The 16,072-nt window shown below is 36.0% G+C and overlaps 1 protein-coding gene across 7 annotated transcripts; it reads left to right on the forward strand.

The window, feature by feature from the left end:
- Positions 1-1,917: 1,917 nt before the first annotated feature.
- LOC104896062 (hypothetical protein) lies at positions 1,918-16,072 on the forward strand. Of its 7 annotated transcripts, none has more exons than XM_048645772.2 (21): positions 1,918-2,320; positions 3,349-3,477; positions 3,575-3,645; positions 3,762-3,896; positions 4,393-4,511; positions 4,609-4,902; positions 7,215-7,302; positions 7,380-7,485; positions 7,567-7,680; positions 10,186-10,349; positions 10,454-10,565; positions 11,017-11,241; positions 11,328-11,515; positions 11,802-11,969; positions 12,051-12,156; positions 12,516-12,653; positions 14,223-14,378; positions 14,529-14,729; positions 15,017-15,211; positions 15,305-15,376; positions 15,489-16,072. In XM_048645772.2, the coding sequence occupies exons 3-21, from the start codon at positions 3,587-3,589 to the stop codon at positions 15,600-15,602; spliced, it is 2,754 nt and encodes a 917-aa protein (XP_048501729.1). In that variant the 5' UTR covers positions 1,918-2,320; positions 3,349-3,477; positions 3,575-3,586; the 3' UTR covers positions 15,603-16,072. The 7 variants fall into 7 exon arrangements, with proteins under 7 accessions (XP_048501729.1, XP_057251567.1, XP_057251568.1 ...); XM_057395584.1 differs by having other exon boundaries at positions 3,368-3,477; XM_057395585.1 differs by having other exon boundaries at positions 3,382-3,477.

The following is a 16,072-nucleotide window of genomic DNA, read 5'->3' on the forward strand; positions in this document are numbered from 1 at the left end:
GTTTTTGAGTACACAACTATGTCATCCAAATAAACAACACAAAAACAATCGAGATACTTGTAAATAACATCATTTATTAAATTATAGAAGGTAGGTAGGGAATTAGTGAGCCCAAACGACATTACAAGGAATTCAAAAGAACCATATATAGTTACACAAGTGGTTTTTAATTGTCACCTTCAACAATCCTAACCTGCCAATAACCAGAATGCAGATTGAGTTTGGTGAATTAAGTAGCCTTCAATAATCTGTCAAATGAATCATCTGTCCTCGTGATCGGGTACTTGTTCTTCACCGTAGCCTTATTCAAAGCCCTATAGTCCATACACATGTGGAGGGATTCATCTGCCTTTTGTGGAACAAAACAGATGCACCATAAGGGGTCTTGGATAGCTGAATAAATCCAGATTCCAACAACCCATCCAACTGCTTTCGAAGTTCTACTAACTTGGATGGACCCATTCAGTAGGGTGCCTTTGCAGGTGGCCTAACGACTGATTCCAATTCTATTGCATGGTCAACAACCTTTCTCGGTGGAAGTCTCTTAGGGAGATTTTCAGGCATGATCCCCTCATACTCTTCCAGCACTGGCGCGATCACATTGGGCACTTGCACCACCACATCCTTCTTCGTCTCAACCACTGCAGCCAAAAAGGTAGGTTCCCCCCTTTCTTATACCCTCTTTAACTTGCATAGCGGACAACATTCTTTCAGAAGTTAAGGGGCTGGAAGAGGACTTACCCGCGAGGACACGAGGACTCGGTTCATCATTGATCAGGATGTCGCCCAGATGTGGCGCTACAAAAGTCTTTGCCTTCTTGAAGAACTTATTACGAAGAGAAGGTCATAATCGTTCATGGCTACTGCCAACAAGTCTATTCTTTCAATCCATGATCCACAAAAATGTGGACATTCTGAATGAGACCAACAGAGTTAGAAGCGGCCGAATTCACGATCCTCATAGTATGCGCCGTGGGTCTAGCATGTAAACCCATTTTCTTTGCCGTATCTATTTTGATGAAGTTGTGTGTCGCGCTAGTATCCACCATACCCATATTCTCCATGCCATTAACTCGAACTTTGCAGTACATAAGACCATCTATAGAGGAACGTTCGAAGTTCATGACATTCAAACTTTTTACATTCCGGGGAGGAGTTTGCTCCCTTTCACGATCTTCCTCTTCTGAAGTATCGCCCAACAATGCAGAAAGTTGTTGAGACTTCGGACAGTGTGGCCCTTTACAAATGAAGCAACCATTACTATCAAAGGTAATGAGTATTTCAGACTTTTCATGTGGACACCATGTATATCATTTTCTCTTATACTTCCTTTGTAGCAAAATAAACACAACAATCAAATATTTTATGCATCATAAATAATACCTATTTGTTGAAGTTATTATGTTACGAAGGAAGTAAAAAAAAAGGTCAATATATTATGCCCATTTTTTATAGGATTGTCCATTTAATTTTTTGATTGAAATAATTGATGTATATACCATTTTTAACTTGTTTAGAATGATAAGTTGAAATGAGAAAGGGTTCTCAAATTGTTTTCTTTTTTTCCTCAAAAAAATTATTTTCTTTTACAACTTTTACATTCCATTAGATCATTACGGATAATTTAGAATTTTCAAAAAGGACACCATCTACCTCTTCCTTTCCATTATAGAATAGAGTAAATCGAGATTTTTTTTTTTTTGTCAATCAAACCTATCAATTTTTTCTTCCCTGAACTACTTTTTGGCAAGTGGTAAAACATTATTCAATCAACACCCTCTTTTAACTCCAATAGTCCAAAAGAAGTATATGTATATTATAGTGTTGCTTTGGCTGCTGACAGCCTAACATGATCAATGTCTTTTGTCTACCACTTTTTTTTTTTACCCCCTATCGTTCTTTCTTCTTTTTCTTTAATAAAACTTATAATATGAGATCATGGAGAAATAACGATTATATTGAACATCTTATTGTGAAACAAAAAAGGGGTCTTTTTCCACCTCTCCACCTCTAAAAATATTCCTTTATTTGGATCAACCCTTTACTTCGTTTTGCATGTGCATTTAGCAACTTTTTAGCTCCAAATTGGAATTTGTCTTAACATTTAAGAAATAAATCAACTTCGATTTAGACTTGACCAAATTTATAAGAAAATCCCGTCAAAAATGTGAGTTGTAATGTACTACTAAATGCTCCCTTTTTAGCAACTTCCTTGACTCCTTGGTTTTCACAGTGACCTCATTCACATCATCTCACTCTCTTCTCTCTACCATCGTGTCTTGCAAAATTCTTTGGGTTAATCATACAACAAGAATTTAAGGTGAGCAGTTACTTATGTTTTCCGAGTAATTTTCCCCATGCATTCAGTAAGATAAAGTTTTTATCTTGTTTTTCTTTACTTCATGTTTAATTCCCAATTTGGTGGTTTTACTTGATTAGAGCATATTATAGATTTTGCAATCTTGGGGTTCAATGATGCATTTTTGATATGGGTATTGCCAGAATTGTATAAATCTTATGGTATAGGTGTGTGATTTCAAGTTCATTGATACAATTTACATGGGGGGCTTAAAGAACGACGGTGTTTAATGGGTTTATAAGGTAAATGCATAAAGCCCATGTTATGATTGCGAAAATATGGTTATTTTTAGCATGAAACGATGTCATTATAGTGGGAATTCTATAAAATTTGTGACTTTTGAACCAGGCAAGTGAACTTAGAAAATTGAATGTTAGGCCTTTAGTCTCAGTACCAAAGGTGACTTTTAGATAGCAGAGATTGTGGGTATGGATCAGATATGGATATAGGTACTAGTTCTCTTGAGGAGATCTTTGGTAGCTCTTACTCTGTTGAGTTGTCTGACGAATTCTGTAATGGGGTTGAGCAGCAGAAGCGCCCTGGTTTTATAAGGTTGGTCCAATAAATTCTCTTCATTTTGAGTCCACCATGGAGTGCAATGAGCTGGTGAACTGGTGATTTGAGTAGCTTTTGAGTCCAGTATTACCTAATTTCCACTACAAGAATGTATACCATAATGCAATTTGCTATCTAGCTTTGTTAAATTGGAGGAAAGTTGCCTGTCGCCATGTAGGCATGTAGCGATTCACCTTATTCTGGATTGCAGTTTGGGGGGGGTTTAGTTAATTAGGTAAGATTGGCCCACAAAATTTGATTGTGAGAGGTCGGGGGAAGGGGGTGACAGTGATTTTTTTAAGAAAAAAAAACCGGAAATATGATGTTTCTGCCATCTTCGTCCCCTTCATTTTACATTTTTACCGTTGGTTTTGACCTCAGAAGATGGCATTTTGATCACATGCTGAAAGTATTATACTTTTGTCTATGAACAGGAAACTGATTGATTAACAGCATTATCCATGCAGACCTGCTACTGAAATTAAGTCGGACATTGTTAGCAGTGCCCATTGTGATGCCTCTGATATTCTTTCTTCCAGAGGTCCTTTGAACTCAACCTTCAAGTATGTGCTATGCGGGGAATGGGGGAAGACTATTGTATCATGTTAAAGGAAGTATATGAACGCTAATTAATACATTGCTGTCTTCATGCTTTTCAAGAAATCTGTTGATATGGACGAGGGAAGATCTTCTAATTCTCTGCAGCCCCGTGTTCCCAACTTTCATGCTAGGTATGGTTGTGAATAGATAGTAATACCCTTCTTTCCACCGTGTAGAATATCTGTTTGACTTCTTCTACATGACTGAATATTATTATTAACATATAAATGCTTCCAACTGGATTCAGTGATCTCAGCCCTTGGCATGGCGTGATTTCCTATGATGCATGTGTACGATTATGTCTCACCTCGTGGGCGAAGGGCTCTAAAGAAGCGTCATTCTTCTTAAATAATGAATGTGCAACCCTACAAGATGCTTTTAGGTGAGTTTGTCTTTGCATTTGGCTTGTGATGCTGTGTTGTAGTTTTTGGATGGCCTATTGTTTCAACGAGGATTAGTGTTCTTGTCTCCACTAGAAAGGTTATATGTCTGAAGATAGGGGAATGCATTGTTGTACTCATCAGTGTTACCTAATTCACTGTATATTTGGGAATGGACACACAATTCGCTACTTAATTATGATAATTATCCCAAAAGTATACACATGCATTTGACAATTCACCATTCTCGGGAGTGCAGTTTGTGTGATAGTTTTAGTAAATTAGGCAACACAAATACTGGTAAATTGCATCTTTTAGCTATGCCAAGTATGTCATACAATGCTAGGCTGTGAATTGTGCTAACCTTTGTAGCTGCTTTGTCCTCTTTAGTTTGCAAGCTACCAAATGTATGGTTATGTTTGTATTCATTCAAGTTGTGTTATGATAACTTTACATCTTCCCTTCCCTCCACTGATGTATCAACTTTAATCTGGCTAGTTTGCGGCATGTACTTCTCCAGTCAGAGGAGGAAATTATGTCAAGAAGATCTTCAGAGCTAATTAGTGGAGCTGCTGCTTCTAAACCAAAGAAAACAATAGGAAAAATTAAAGTGCAAGGTATATATGGATTTATTATTGGCGGTATACAGAAAATTTCATAAAGTTTCTTTTTTTCATACTCATATTTGTAGCATGAAGCTATTATCTTGTGTAGTGCGAAAGGTGAAGATGTCGTTGGATACTCCATCTGGCTGTGTTTTCCCACAAATGCCAAAAGTGGACCTTGAAACATTTCACTCTCATGTCTCCAATGTTAAAACAAAACTCGCATTGAAATGGGAAGCTCTACAAAGAGTCCAAGCAGCACGTCATGTACCAAAAAACGGCTCTCTTTCAAGTAAAAGTTTGGCATATGTGCATGTTGGTGCTCAATACATGAAGGAGATTGGAATCATTTTGAAAAGTGGCTTGCCTTCTTCTCAGACCACAGAATCACAAATTGTGCAAGGTATTTTATTTTAGCTTTGAAAATTTCATATGCAGAAGTATATGGTCTTAGTACTAGCTTTGAGAATTTGATGTGTTTTCATCAAGTGTCAAAATGGTTTGATCAGTAAATTTTCTGGTTAGGACTATTCAGAGCTATGCCTCTAATAGAATACAGCACAACTTGGGAAGCTCATACTTGTCACTAATTGGCATTTCTTCTAGGGTCAAGGCTTGTAGATCTCTTCACTTTGGTAGACGAAGTACTAGATATCTTTACTGTTGTTGAGAAAAAAGAGAATGGAGATGATAGTGTCTTAGTATTGTTAAACATGAAGTATATCACAATAATATAATAAACATGTTTCTTCAATGCTCTCTTAACCAATAGTAATAGAGAAAATTCGACAAGGGTAAGGGGATCTCAGGGTTATAACTCAAAGAAAGCGAGAGGGATGGAGGTGATGGCATCTTACGCTTTGTCTTATTTTGTAGTTCTTTGATGATTTTTAAATTCTGAGGCTTCTTTGGATACGTGCGGACATGCAATTTGATTTATTTTTGCTGCTTCTAAGGGACTTACGGGTTTGAGTAGGTGTTCAGGAAATTGATTCCTATTCTGAATTGAGTGTTCTTACTTCTTAGTTCTTACTAAATTCTGCCTTATATTTTGGGGATTTTTTTTATGCGAGGGTAAGTTTTTGATGAGAATGACTTTTAGTGTGCTACAAATTTTTTTATTAAATTTTAGGAGTAGTTTAGTAGTACATTCTAATTCTTCAGTATTATATATAAGGTTGGGTTCCTATGAGAACAAATCCTTACATGAGAACATTGAGAAGAGTAGAACACTGTAATATAATCCTTTGGACCGATGTAATCCAATTTGGCTAAATTGTAACCATTTTTTTTCCCTTGTGGGGTAAATCTTCCAAAATGATTATATACTCAGGAAAATAGATAACCACGTCATATTTTAAAAGAGAATTATAATTTCACTAAAATGGATTATGATTCCACTGTTCTCATCTCTCATATATGAAGCGTTCTCATGTGAAACTTATTCTCTCTCTCTCTCTCTCTCTCTCTCTCTCTCTCTCTCTATATATATATATATATATATATATAATAGCGTTGCTCAAACTATATAGTATATATTAGAGTCATGACTCATGGTATGGCACTAGTATCTATATAGTGTGCATTAACAGAGTTGCACATATTATATGTTTAGAGTGATGGTGTAACTATGATATATATTTATATTGGGACTAATGTTCTAAGCGAGACTAAGAAAATGAATATTGCATGGTAATGTGAAGTAAATATAAGGCACACAAAACCATACTTTCGCTGTATTTTCTTAGTTGCACCATGTTCCACTTCAGGTTATTTTCTTTTAGTCTCAATATTTCTATTTTTAGCAATTTTTTTGGGGCTATCTCACCTCTTTACCTTCATTTCACCTAACCTTCAACCCTATTAATTACCAAATAGGTGGGTAAATGGGTCTAATTTTCTTCTTCATTTTTTCTTAAAATTTGTGCAAAAATCAAATGGTGCTACTAAAGAAAACATATCAGAGTCATGGTTTTCACTCTAATATATTTATAGTGTAACTCTAATGTTCAAGCAAGGCAAAAATGTAATAATAAAAACTTAAGGGTAAGGTAAATTTCTAATTAGAGTGGCACATACTGTATGTTAGGGTCATGGATTGATTGATTATTAATACCTTTGATACTGCCAAAAGAAAAAAAAAAACTTTGATGTTTATTAGTTGCAACATTTTCTTTTAGGGGTTCACAATACACAACTTTGTCCCTTTTTTTACATGTATAAATGTCATAATATTATCATGTAGGATCATGTTGGATTTGTCTCAACGTATATGTCCATAATATCAAATTTCATAATTGCAACATTTTTTTTTCTAGGGGTTTACAATGCAAACTTTGACCCTTTTTTCGCATGTTTAAATATCAGAATATTATCATGTAAGATCATATTGGATATGTCTCAACGTATATGTCCAAAATATCATTTTTTTTTTGTAATTGATGCCTGTACATAATTAAAGATATTTATTTCTTGAGTAGTCTGCAAATATCAAACATAAGGATTCGTCGGCGTAATTAGCCCAAATTTCAGGTTGCATTATCAGTATTTATTACATTACATGTGGAATTTAAAATGGGGACGTGTCTTGCTATTTACGGTATTAATCATAGTGTTATTTATTTTTCTTTAGGTTTTGCTCTGTTGTGTTTAACCATTAATGCTTATGCCTGAGATGTTTCATGACTCCAAACTTACTATAATGATGTTTGTCAGAAACATACATTTGTATGGTGCGTCTGAAAAGCTCTTCTAACAAAGATGCAGTGCGGATGCAACCGGGCTCTGGTGAAACTCATATTTTGTATGTATATATCATTGCTATTCCTATTTTTCTTTGAGTAAAGAGCTCTATTGATCTTATAGATACCGTTGACACAGCTTTCCGGATAGTCTTGTTGATGATCTGAACATTACGATCCTGGACTCAAAAGGCAATCATTGTGGGTGTGCTGTGGCTCAAGTTGCATCGATCATGGATGCCAATGTAAGCATGTATCAGTTTGTTCAATTTTTTATTTAGCAAACTAATTATGTAGTTACATTTCTCATGGAATGGATGTTGCAGAATGACAGGATTCGTTGGTGGTCAATATACCATGAGCCGGATCATGAACCGATTGGCAAAGTCCAATTGTACATAAATTACTCGACAAGTCAAGATGAATATAGCCATCTGAAGGTATCTTGTTTCCTTTACCCAATATATATCTTGTTTTCGTCTAGATTCATCTTTGTCCGCTCTCTCTCCAAATGCATGTATACACATTGGACTTGGGGACGTGTCTAAGTGTCCCACTCGGCTATTCTACTAAAAATATCTAAGAGAACGGCCCAATATGAAGTGTCAAGACTCAAGACACATGTTTGAGTGTTCAGGATCTGACACAGGTTTATAGGTATAATGAAGAGTCCCAGTTTCATGATGAATGCAAGCACACTTATCTGTGTGTGACACTTCTACTCTTTGATTCATTTGTAGTGTCTGGGAGAGGTAGAATTGTAAGTCCTATCCTGTGACTTTCTTTGTCAGATATTTCCTGCTAATTACTGAACATATAGTACAATAAGAACCTTTCAGTTAAAGACTCACATTTTGATCACTGGTTTAGGCTATAATGATGCAGATGCTGAACTTAATGGTGTTTGATAAGGGGTCCCAAAAGAATAGCTTTGCTAACTATAAATATCATCTTGCTTAATTCTTGAAATGAGAGCCTAAGGAGTTTTCAAGAATTCCTGAAATGTTTTACGACTATCAGTCCCTTCCGTTTAGTTTTATCCATACTGAATCTCAATTGAACAAACTAGTAAGATCTTTCATTTCTGAAAGATCATTAAATACGTCTTTTTGAAAAAAGAAAAATTCTATCAAGTGGGGATTAGAGCATCCTCTGTGAAGTATAATACTGACAAATAAGGCTACTAGAAGCCTGTGAGATAGTGGTGGCAGAGCTAAATATGATAAAGGAACGATGGAACTATGGAATTAAGAACTGTATATGATAAAGGAATTCAAGTTCCACGGAATATTGTAATAAACTAATGGAACAAAGAACTGAATATGATGAAGGAACAATGGAAGTGTGGAATTATGGAACTGATGCGACATTGACTTAATCTAAATGGAATTCAAATTACTACCTTTGTATGTTTATTACCAATTAGATGCACTTGAAAAAAGGAACTTTACGTCCTATTCATAGAGCTGAAGGTGTAAAGAAACTTTAGCCTCAAGTCCATATATGACTATAAAAAAACAACTAACAAAAACAGTTTATTCCTCATAAAACATTAATTAAAATAAACTCCTAAATTATTCAAAACACTTAATACACGTTCAATCATAAATGTAGGATAAGATTTCTAAAGGCTAGCCCTTTCTTTTTTTACAAATTTGAATCTATCAACTCCAAGAGAACCTAGTTCCTTCTAATTGACTTTAGTTTTGTTTTAACTGTAGTTCCTCTTGAGCCTTAATCTTGAAAATGACGTTCCAGAATGTCAGTTGCACTTGAACAGTACAAGTTCTAGTTCCTTACCATACTCAGCAGCCTTGTTCCTTACACACACACAAATAAAAAAAAATTTCAACGTATTTAACTTTGCTCCTTTCTTCGCTCAACAACTTCACATCACTATCTGGTCCAGTTGACGTTCTTTGGAGTAGCAGCATCTCTCTTGCATTATAAAAACTTGCAACTTGTTAGAATTATTAGTTTGTCATTTGTGTCTTTGCCACCTTTCAGACTAATGGGCAACAGATAATAAATTGCAACAAACTTAAGTGACTCGGTTTGGGCATGTTCAGACACGGCACTAGAGTTGGAACTAGGTCAAGAGGTTGAGAAGATCCTTTTGTTGGATTGTGAGGGGAGAAGTAGATACAAGAAGATTTGGAATGAATTTATAACACACGATGTAGTCTTTTGGACATTTGTGCTGAATCAGTGACTCAGTGGCGGTTTAGGATTCAAAAAGTTGACCGAAATTTGGAGATCTTCCTCTAAGAATCAAGGGATAGACATCTCTCCCCGCTACCCGGTAACCCCTTTTGTTTTGCTTCTCATGTTTGTGTTTTTATGCTGTATGTACATTCCTGATAGCCCCTTTTCTGTCATAATACTCCCTTTGTCCCATATCTTTCTTCCTACCAGGCTTGCCTATGCATATTAATAAAATTGGTAGGGGTGTGCCGTGTGGGCCAGATAATGTTCAAGTGCAAATGAAAATATTTGGAGTAGATAGAAAAAGAAAATTAGTAAAATAGATTGTGGGAATTTGAGAGAAAAGGGGTTAATGTGATGAAGAAAGGAAGCAATTATAAGAGGAAGTGGTACTTACGGCCTTATGGTGGGAATTCCAAATGAACTAGGTACCAGGAAGATAATGGTGGGGTTGAGGGAGTGGTCCCTGTTTGCTTCCCCTTTTCATTATTTCAGAAAACAGAAAAAATAAAGTTGTTTCTCATGCTTCATTGTTCTTATAAATTAAAAGGGCCTTACAGTAACATCTAAACATTATTTTACCGTTTAATGTTTAGGGGTAAGGCTGTATTGCCTGCGTAAATCTGGACCTACCTAGGTCTTGGCAGGATTTAAAATGAACTTTGTTTGTATTATAGTCGTGATGTTGAAAATTATTTGACTGCATCAATAATATCTTTGTTTTTGGCTGGTGTTCCTAGTGTGGTATTGTTGCGGAAACTGTTGCATATGATCTTGTCCTGGAGGCTGCAATGAGATCCCAACATTTTCAGCAAAGGAACTTGTTGTTGCATAGTCAATGGAAGTGGATTGTGACTGAATTTGCATCTTTCTATGGTGTTTCAGATGCATATACTAAGTTGCGGTATGAGTGAGCTGGCATTAATTGTTTGTTTAATTGTTTCCATTTGGTTCTATCCCATAAGCTGGTCATCACAAATAATTTTCGACCTATCTGTCGTTTTGTAGATATCTTTCATATGTTATGGATGTTGCTACACCAACTGCAGATTGTTTGCTTTTGATTCATGATCTGCTGTGTCCTGTGATTGTGAAGGGCAATGATTTGAGTCACCAAGAGGTTAGTATGGTTATTTCTGAAAGTGTAGATGGTTGTATTGTCTATGTTGACACCAAGTTCCCTAAATTCGCCCCTGTTTTAAATGTTCAAAACTCAAAAGATAGAGGCTGTGAGGAAGGCACATTTCTGATGTATGTGTTCCTTCCCAAAGGATTTTAAAATAGAGGGTCTTTTACGCAAAATTGTATGAACAGCTACTTGTGAGAGAAAATTGAAAAGTGACAGTAGAGTATTTTAGTGTCCTATGTTACCAGTGATTTTTTTTGAAGCTCATCTTAAGTGCTTAATATCTTCTTTTAGTCCGTTCAATAGTGTATGATGGTCTTATCATGAGCCTGTTGAGATGTTAGTTGCTCTGCTCACGTGTAGCTTCACCTTCTATTCCTGTTGATTATGTCTAGTCATTACAAATGAAATTTTTAACTGATCTGTATGCTTCACTAATGATCAGAAACGCATCCTAGGAGAAGTATCTGATAAAGTTGAGGAGGTTCTTGCTCTTGTATTTGAGAACTACAAGTCCTTGGATGAAACATTGCTCTCAGGGCTGACTGCTGGTTTTAAGTCAGCAACTGGAATTGTTCCTCCCGCTATTGCCCCAGCTATCAAACTTTATGGTCTTCTACATGATATACTGTCTCCTGAAGCAAGATTAAGATTCTGCAAATTCTTTCAGGTGTAATGCATGTACTTATCCGTGTTGGTTAAATGTAATTCTACTTAGCTCCTTTTGAAAGAATTAAGTGTCGGATCATCCTTCAGGTTGCTGCAAAAAAAAGGTCAAGAAGACATTTAGGAGAAATAGATGAATCTGTCTTCAGCAATGAGGGCGCCACAATGGACAATGGGACATGTACAACTGTGTATCAAAAGATGAAATCCCTTTGTCTGGTCGTGAAAAATGAAATTCGTACAGACATTGAGATGAACACTCAAAATATTCTTCCCAGGTATCACAACTTTCCTTCTTAATAAAGTATCACCCTGATCACTGATGTCCTCCGAGCATTTGATCTTCTGAATGTTTATAAACTTTATGCATCAAGGTGTGTGTCCCGCAATACCCAAATGAGTTCCTACTTCCTACTTGAATTCTTTTCCCCTTTATTTTTAGCTGCTAGTTTTTGTTGTTGCAGTACTACAGGCTATAATAATTGAATGAAGTGTTGATTTAATTTGCTTCATTTCCCTTTCCTTTCTGTCTTTCTCCTTCTCACACTCCTCTTTTTGCGGCAGTTTCTTGGACCTTCCAAATCTTACTTCATCGATATATAGTGCTGAGCTCTCTGCCAGATTATGCACCTTTCTTAAGGCATGCCCTCCTACTGGACCGTCGCCTCCAATTACGGAACTTCTCATAACTGTAGCCGACTTTGAAAGAGATCTGGCTTTGTGGAATATGAAGTAAGCCACATGTCCCTTCTAATGTTATAGATGACACTTGTAAAAAAAATTGATTTGTTGTTAATATACTTATTTTTCCAGCTCTGTCAAGGGTGGAGTTGATGCAAAGGAGTTATTTGGCTCTTATATAAGCAACTGGATAAAGGATAAGCATGTAACTTTACTTGATTTCTGCAGAGCAAACGTGGTATGATTAATCACTTTTACTCTCTAGTTGATTTTTGATTGCGTATACTGGACATAGGTTTTCTTACTGTCAAAGATTAATGAATATCTCCGGTTTATTAGTGTTGTTTGAGCCATGTCTATTACTCTTCTATGTGCCACTCTTTTTTACCATCTTTTACTCTTCTATTTTATTGGGGACGAAGGGGTGGAGGTTTGGAGAAGCATCAGGGACTTATCACAATCATTTATTTATTTTTAACACATTAGAATGTTAGAATCATTGAACATTTGGTGTCAATATCTGATTTTTCAAATAACTTGTTGTATTAACATCATCTAAAAAGTCCTATTGTATTGATTGGTTGTTTGTGATAGCAGGTGAAAGCCTCTGATTCAAAGGCTCAACAGCTGACATGCTCTTTCATTGATGAAATATATGATCAGTTGGGGGAGACATTGAATGAATATGAAATCATTGTTCGTAGATGGCCAGAATATGCTGTTGTCTTGGAGAGTGTAAGTCCAAGTCCATGACTTCCTCTTTTGCCTGCAATTGACTGCTTATGCAGTTATAGAATTTCCTAAAGTAATGGAATAGTGAGAATTTTAGAGCACTAAGTTTTAGTTTCATCTTTCTGAAGACTAGTAGTGAGTAGACCTGGTTATTTGGGCATACTGGAGAGAGAGGCGAGCACATGTGAAATTTATTGTTACTCAAATTTAACTTATTCTTTCTAATTTACCTAAACCCTAAATTCTAAACCATAAACTCTAAACCCTAAACCCTAAAACCAAACCCTAAACCCTAAAACCCTAAACTTGTCCAAGACAGTCTCCGATAAAATCCCTTGTAATTTGACTCTACCCTTATTCCCATTGGGCTACCCTACTCATTAGCCAGACTTAATGGTGACATTACCTTGTACATAAATTACTACTAAATTGAAAATTCTATTGTGCTTACAGGAGTACGGTGCACACGATAAATTTGTTCCATTTCCGATGAGTAAATGTTCTATTTTAACAAATGTACGTTTTAAGCATATTTTTCAGTGAAAAAATATGTTCGTTTTTCCTTGAAAATTGTTCTATTTTCAATAAGCAAATGTTCTATTTTAACAAAGGTTCACTTTAAGCATATTTTTCATCGAAAAAATATGTTCTATTTTTCATGAAAATTATTCTATTTTCAATAAGCGAATGTTTTATTTCAACAAATGTTCATTTTAAACATATATATCAGCAAGAAAATATATTCTATCAACAGTAAAATGTTCATTTTCGTGCTTCCTTCGTTTTTTTTTACTTGCAACACTTTTTTTTTCGTCAACTCCAATTCAAAATTTGGGTAGGTGAGAGGTAGAAAGGAAAAAAAAGAGAGGACCCCATGTGATTGGAGAGAGATAGAGAGAAAGGAAAAGCAAAAGTAGAAAGTATTGCAAGTAATTTTCCCTTTTAGGAAAGTGTTGCAAGTAAAAAAAAAGGAGTAAGTAATTGAATTCTGGTAATGTTCCACTTGAACAGTAAAATGTTCGTTTTCATAAGTGAACTCTTATAATGTTCCACTTCAACAGTAAGATGTTCGTTTTCGTAAGTGAATTCTTGTAATGTTCCACTTCAACAGTAAGATGTTCGTTTTCGTAAGTGAATTCTTGTAATGTTCCACTTCAGCAGTAGAATGTTCCTTTTCGTAAATGTTCTATTTTGCATTGTAGGAGCACAATTCTCATTGCTCTTGGGAGGACAATCCACGCATTACTACTAAATAGCATCGGGAGTCTTTATGCAGCTCTCTCCCCAAGGCTGGTGCTAATAGGTCAAGCCGTCAAGGCTTTAAAAGCTATCTTTAGTCATACAAATTAACTTGCCTAATTATAGAACTTGTAGTTAATCACTTCAGTCAAGTGTCTCAAAGTCTTATGCAACAAAATTTGATCCAGGGGTATTTTGGCTGATTTACCAAGCTCTAGCACATAGAAGTCCCTTGACTGCTTCTGCAATTACCTAGGATGTTACCTTGTTATGTAGCAATATCTCATCGGGGGCTTAATTGTGTTTTTCCTCTTTATCTTTTGAATGCATCAGGTCATGGCAGATGTTCAGAATGCTGTAGTGGAGGCCCTGGAGAAACAATTTGCTGATGCTTTGTCGCCATTGAAGGATAATCTTACTAACCTGGGCCTTAAATATGTTCAGAAATTCGCGAAGAGAACTGATGGCTTTTATTCGGCACCTGCAGAGGTGAGTGACATGACTCATGAGGAGAACATTTTCTTCATTGGCTGAACTATTCACATATTTAATTGTTTCTCCTGCTGTATATATAATGGTTTCTCCCACTATAATTTTTCAAAGCACATAGTGACCACTTTCCCCTTTGAAATTTATCAGCTTGGGATCTTTTTAAATTCCATGAGAAGAATGCTTGATGTGCTGCTTCCCAAAATTGAGCTCCAGTTGAAGTCCTGGAGTGCTTGCATTAATGATGCTGGAACTGCTGTTCCAGGAGAGCGTCTTACAGAAGTTACTATAATGCTCAGAGCCAAGTTCAGAAACTACATGCAAGCAGTTCTTGAGAAGCTTGTGGAGAATGTAAGTAGTGCTAATGTTGTCAGCATTTTGAACAATAAAGCATTTTCAATTGTTGACAAAAATTCCTTTCATATTATTTATAATATGGGACGAAGAAGGTAAAACAGTGAAGAAAAGCTATCCGTTGGTATTTATATAGGGCTAAGCATTACAGTACACCATTACCTTAGATCATCATTGACAAGAGGATCAACAGAGATGCTTAGCTCGTGGGATTTCTTGGATTATATACCCTTTACTGGAGACATCAGCTTCACATTTCTAAAGTTTCTTCTCTTGATTTTCAGACTAGACTGCAAAGTTCAACTAAGTGGAAGAAAATCATTCAAGATTTCAAAGAAACTTCTGCTGAGACGGATGTACAGAGCCGAATGCAGCCCCTACAGGATTTGGTGTCAAAAATTATAGAGCATCTTCACTCAATACTCGAAAATTGTGTATTTCTAACTGTCTGCCGAGGTTTTTGGGATAAGATGGGACAGGTTAGACAGCACCCTCAGACTCATTTCCAAAATGTCCCCCTCATTTGTATGATCTGTTTTTCTAATATTTCCCCCCTTCGTTTTAAATGGCAGGAGGTTCTAAATTGTTTGGAGAATAACAATGACAACAGATCCTGGTATAAGGGACTGCGAATTGCTCTCCATGTAAGCTTCACTGATTTTTATCTTCATCATTGCATCTTAGATTGTAAAAATCATGGATGCAAAACTTTTTCATGAAAAACTGTAACATGTAAATGACAAATCTGAAATGCAGGTCTTAGATGAAACTTTCACTTCACAAATGCAGCAGTTACTGAGCTATCGTGTTCAAGAAAAGGATTTAGAGCCACCCAGGTCTATTCTAGAAGCCCATTCCATGCTTCAGTAGTAGAAATACGTAAGCAGCAAAAAGGGCTCTTATTTCTACAAAGGAGACTATATTTCTTGAGAGGTGGTTTAGTCATCAGTGGCGGGGAGACGGGTTCGGGTTAAAAGTTTTAGGGGTTCAATCTCGTCTCTGGTATCCTAGCAACCAAAAGTTTCTGGTAAGAAGCTGTGTTACCTCCACATGTATATCTACACAAAATTTTCCCAGAGAAAACTCCAAATTTTGCTCATTGTTAGCAGTTAGGTGTGTATAAAATAGCTTTTTTGCACTTTTCGGGGTGGGGGGTTAGCTTCTTTTTTTTCTTTGTTATCTTCCCCATTTGTGCATCGATTCTTAATTCGATATATGGTAAAACAAAAAAGAACATTTGAATGAAGTATATACTTAGCAAGTAAGCAAGAAAACTGATTATGAGGTTACGTTGCTTGGAAGACTTTTCGATATTATATCCTGCTACGTTACTTTTTCTA

The sequence above is a fragment of the Beta vulgaris genome, chromosome 6, assembly GCF_026745355.1.
Source record: "Beta vulgaris subsp. vulgaris cultivar EL10 chromosome 6, EL10.2, whole genome shotgun sequence".
NCBI lineage: Eukaryota > Viridiplantae > Streptophyta > Magnoliopsida > Caryophyllales > Amaranthaceae > Beta > Beta vulgaris.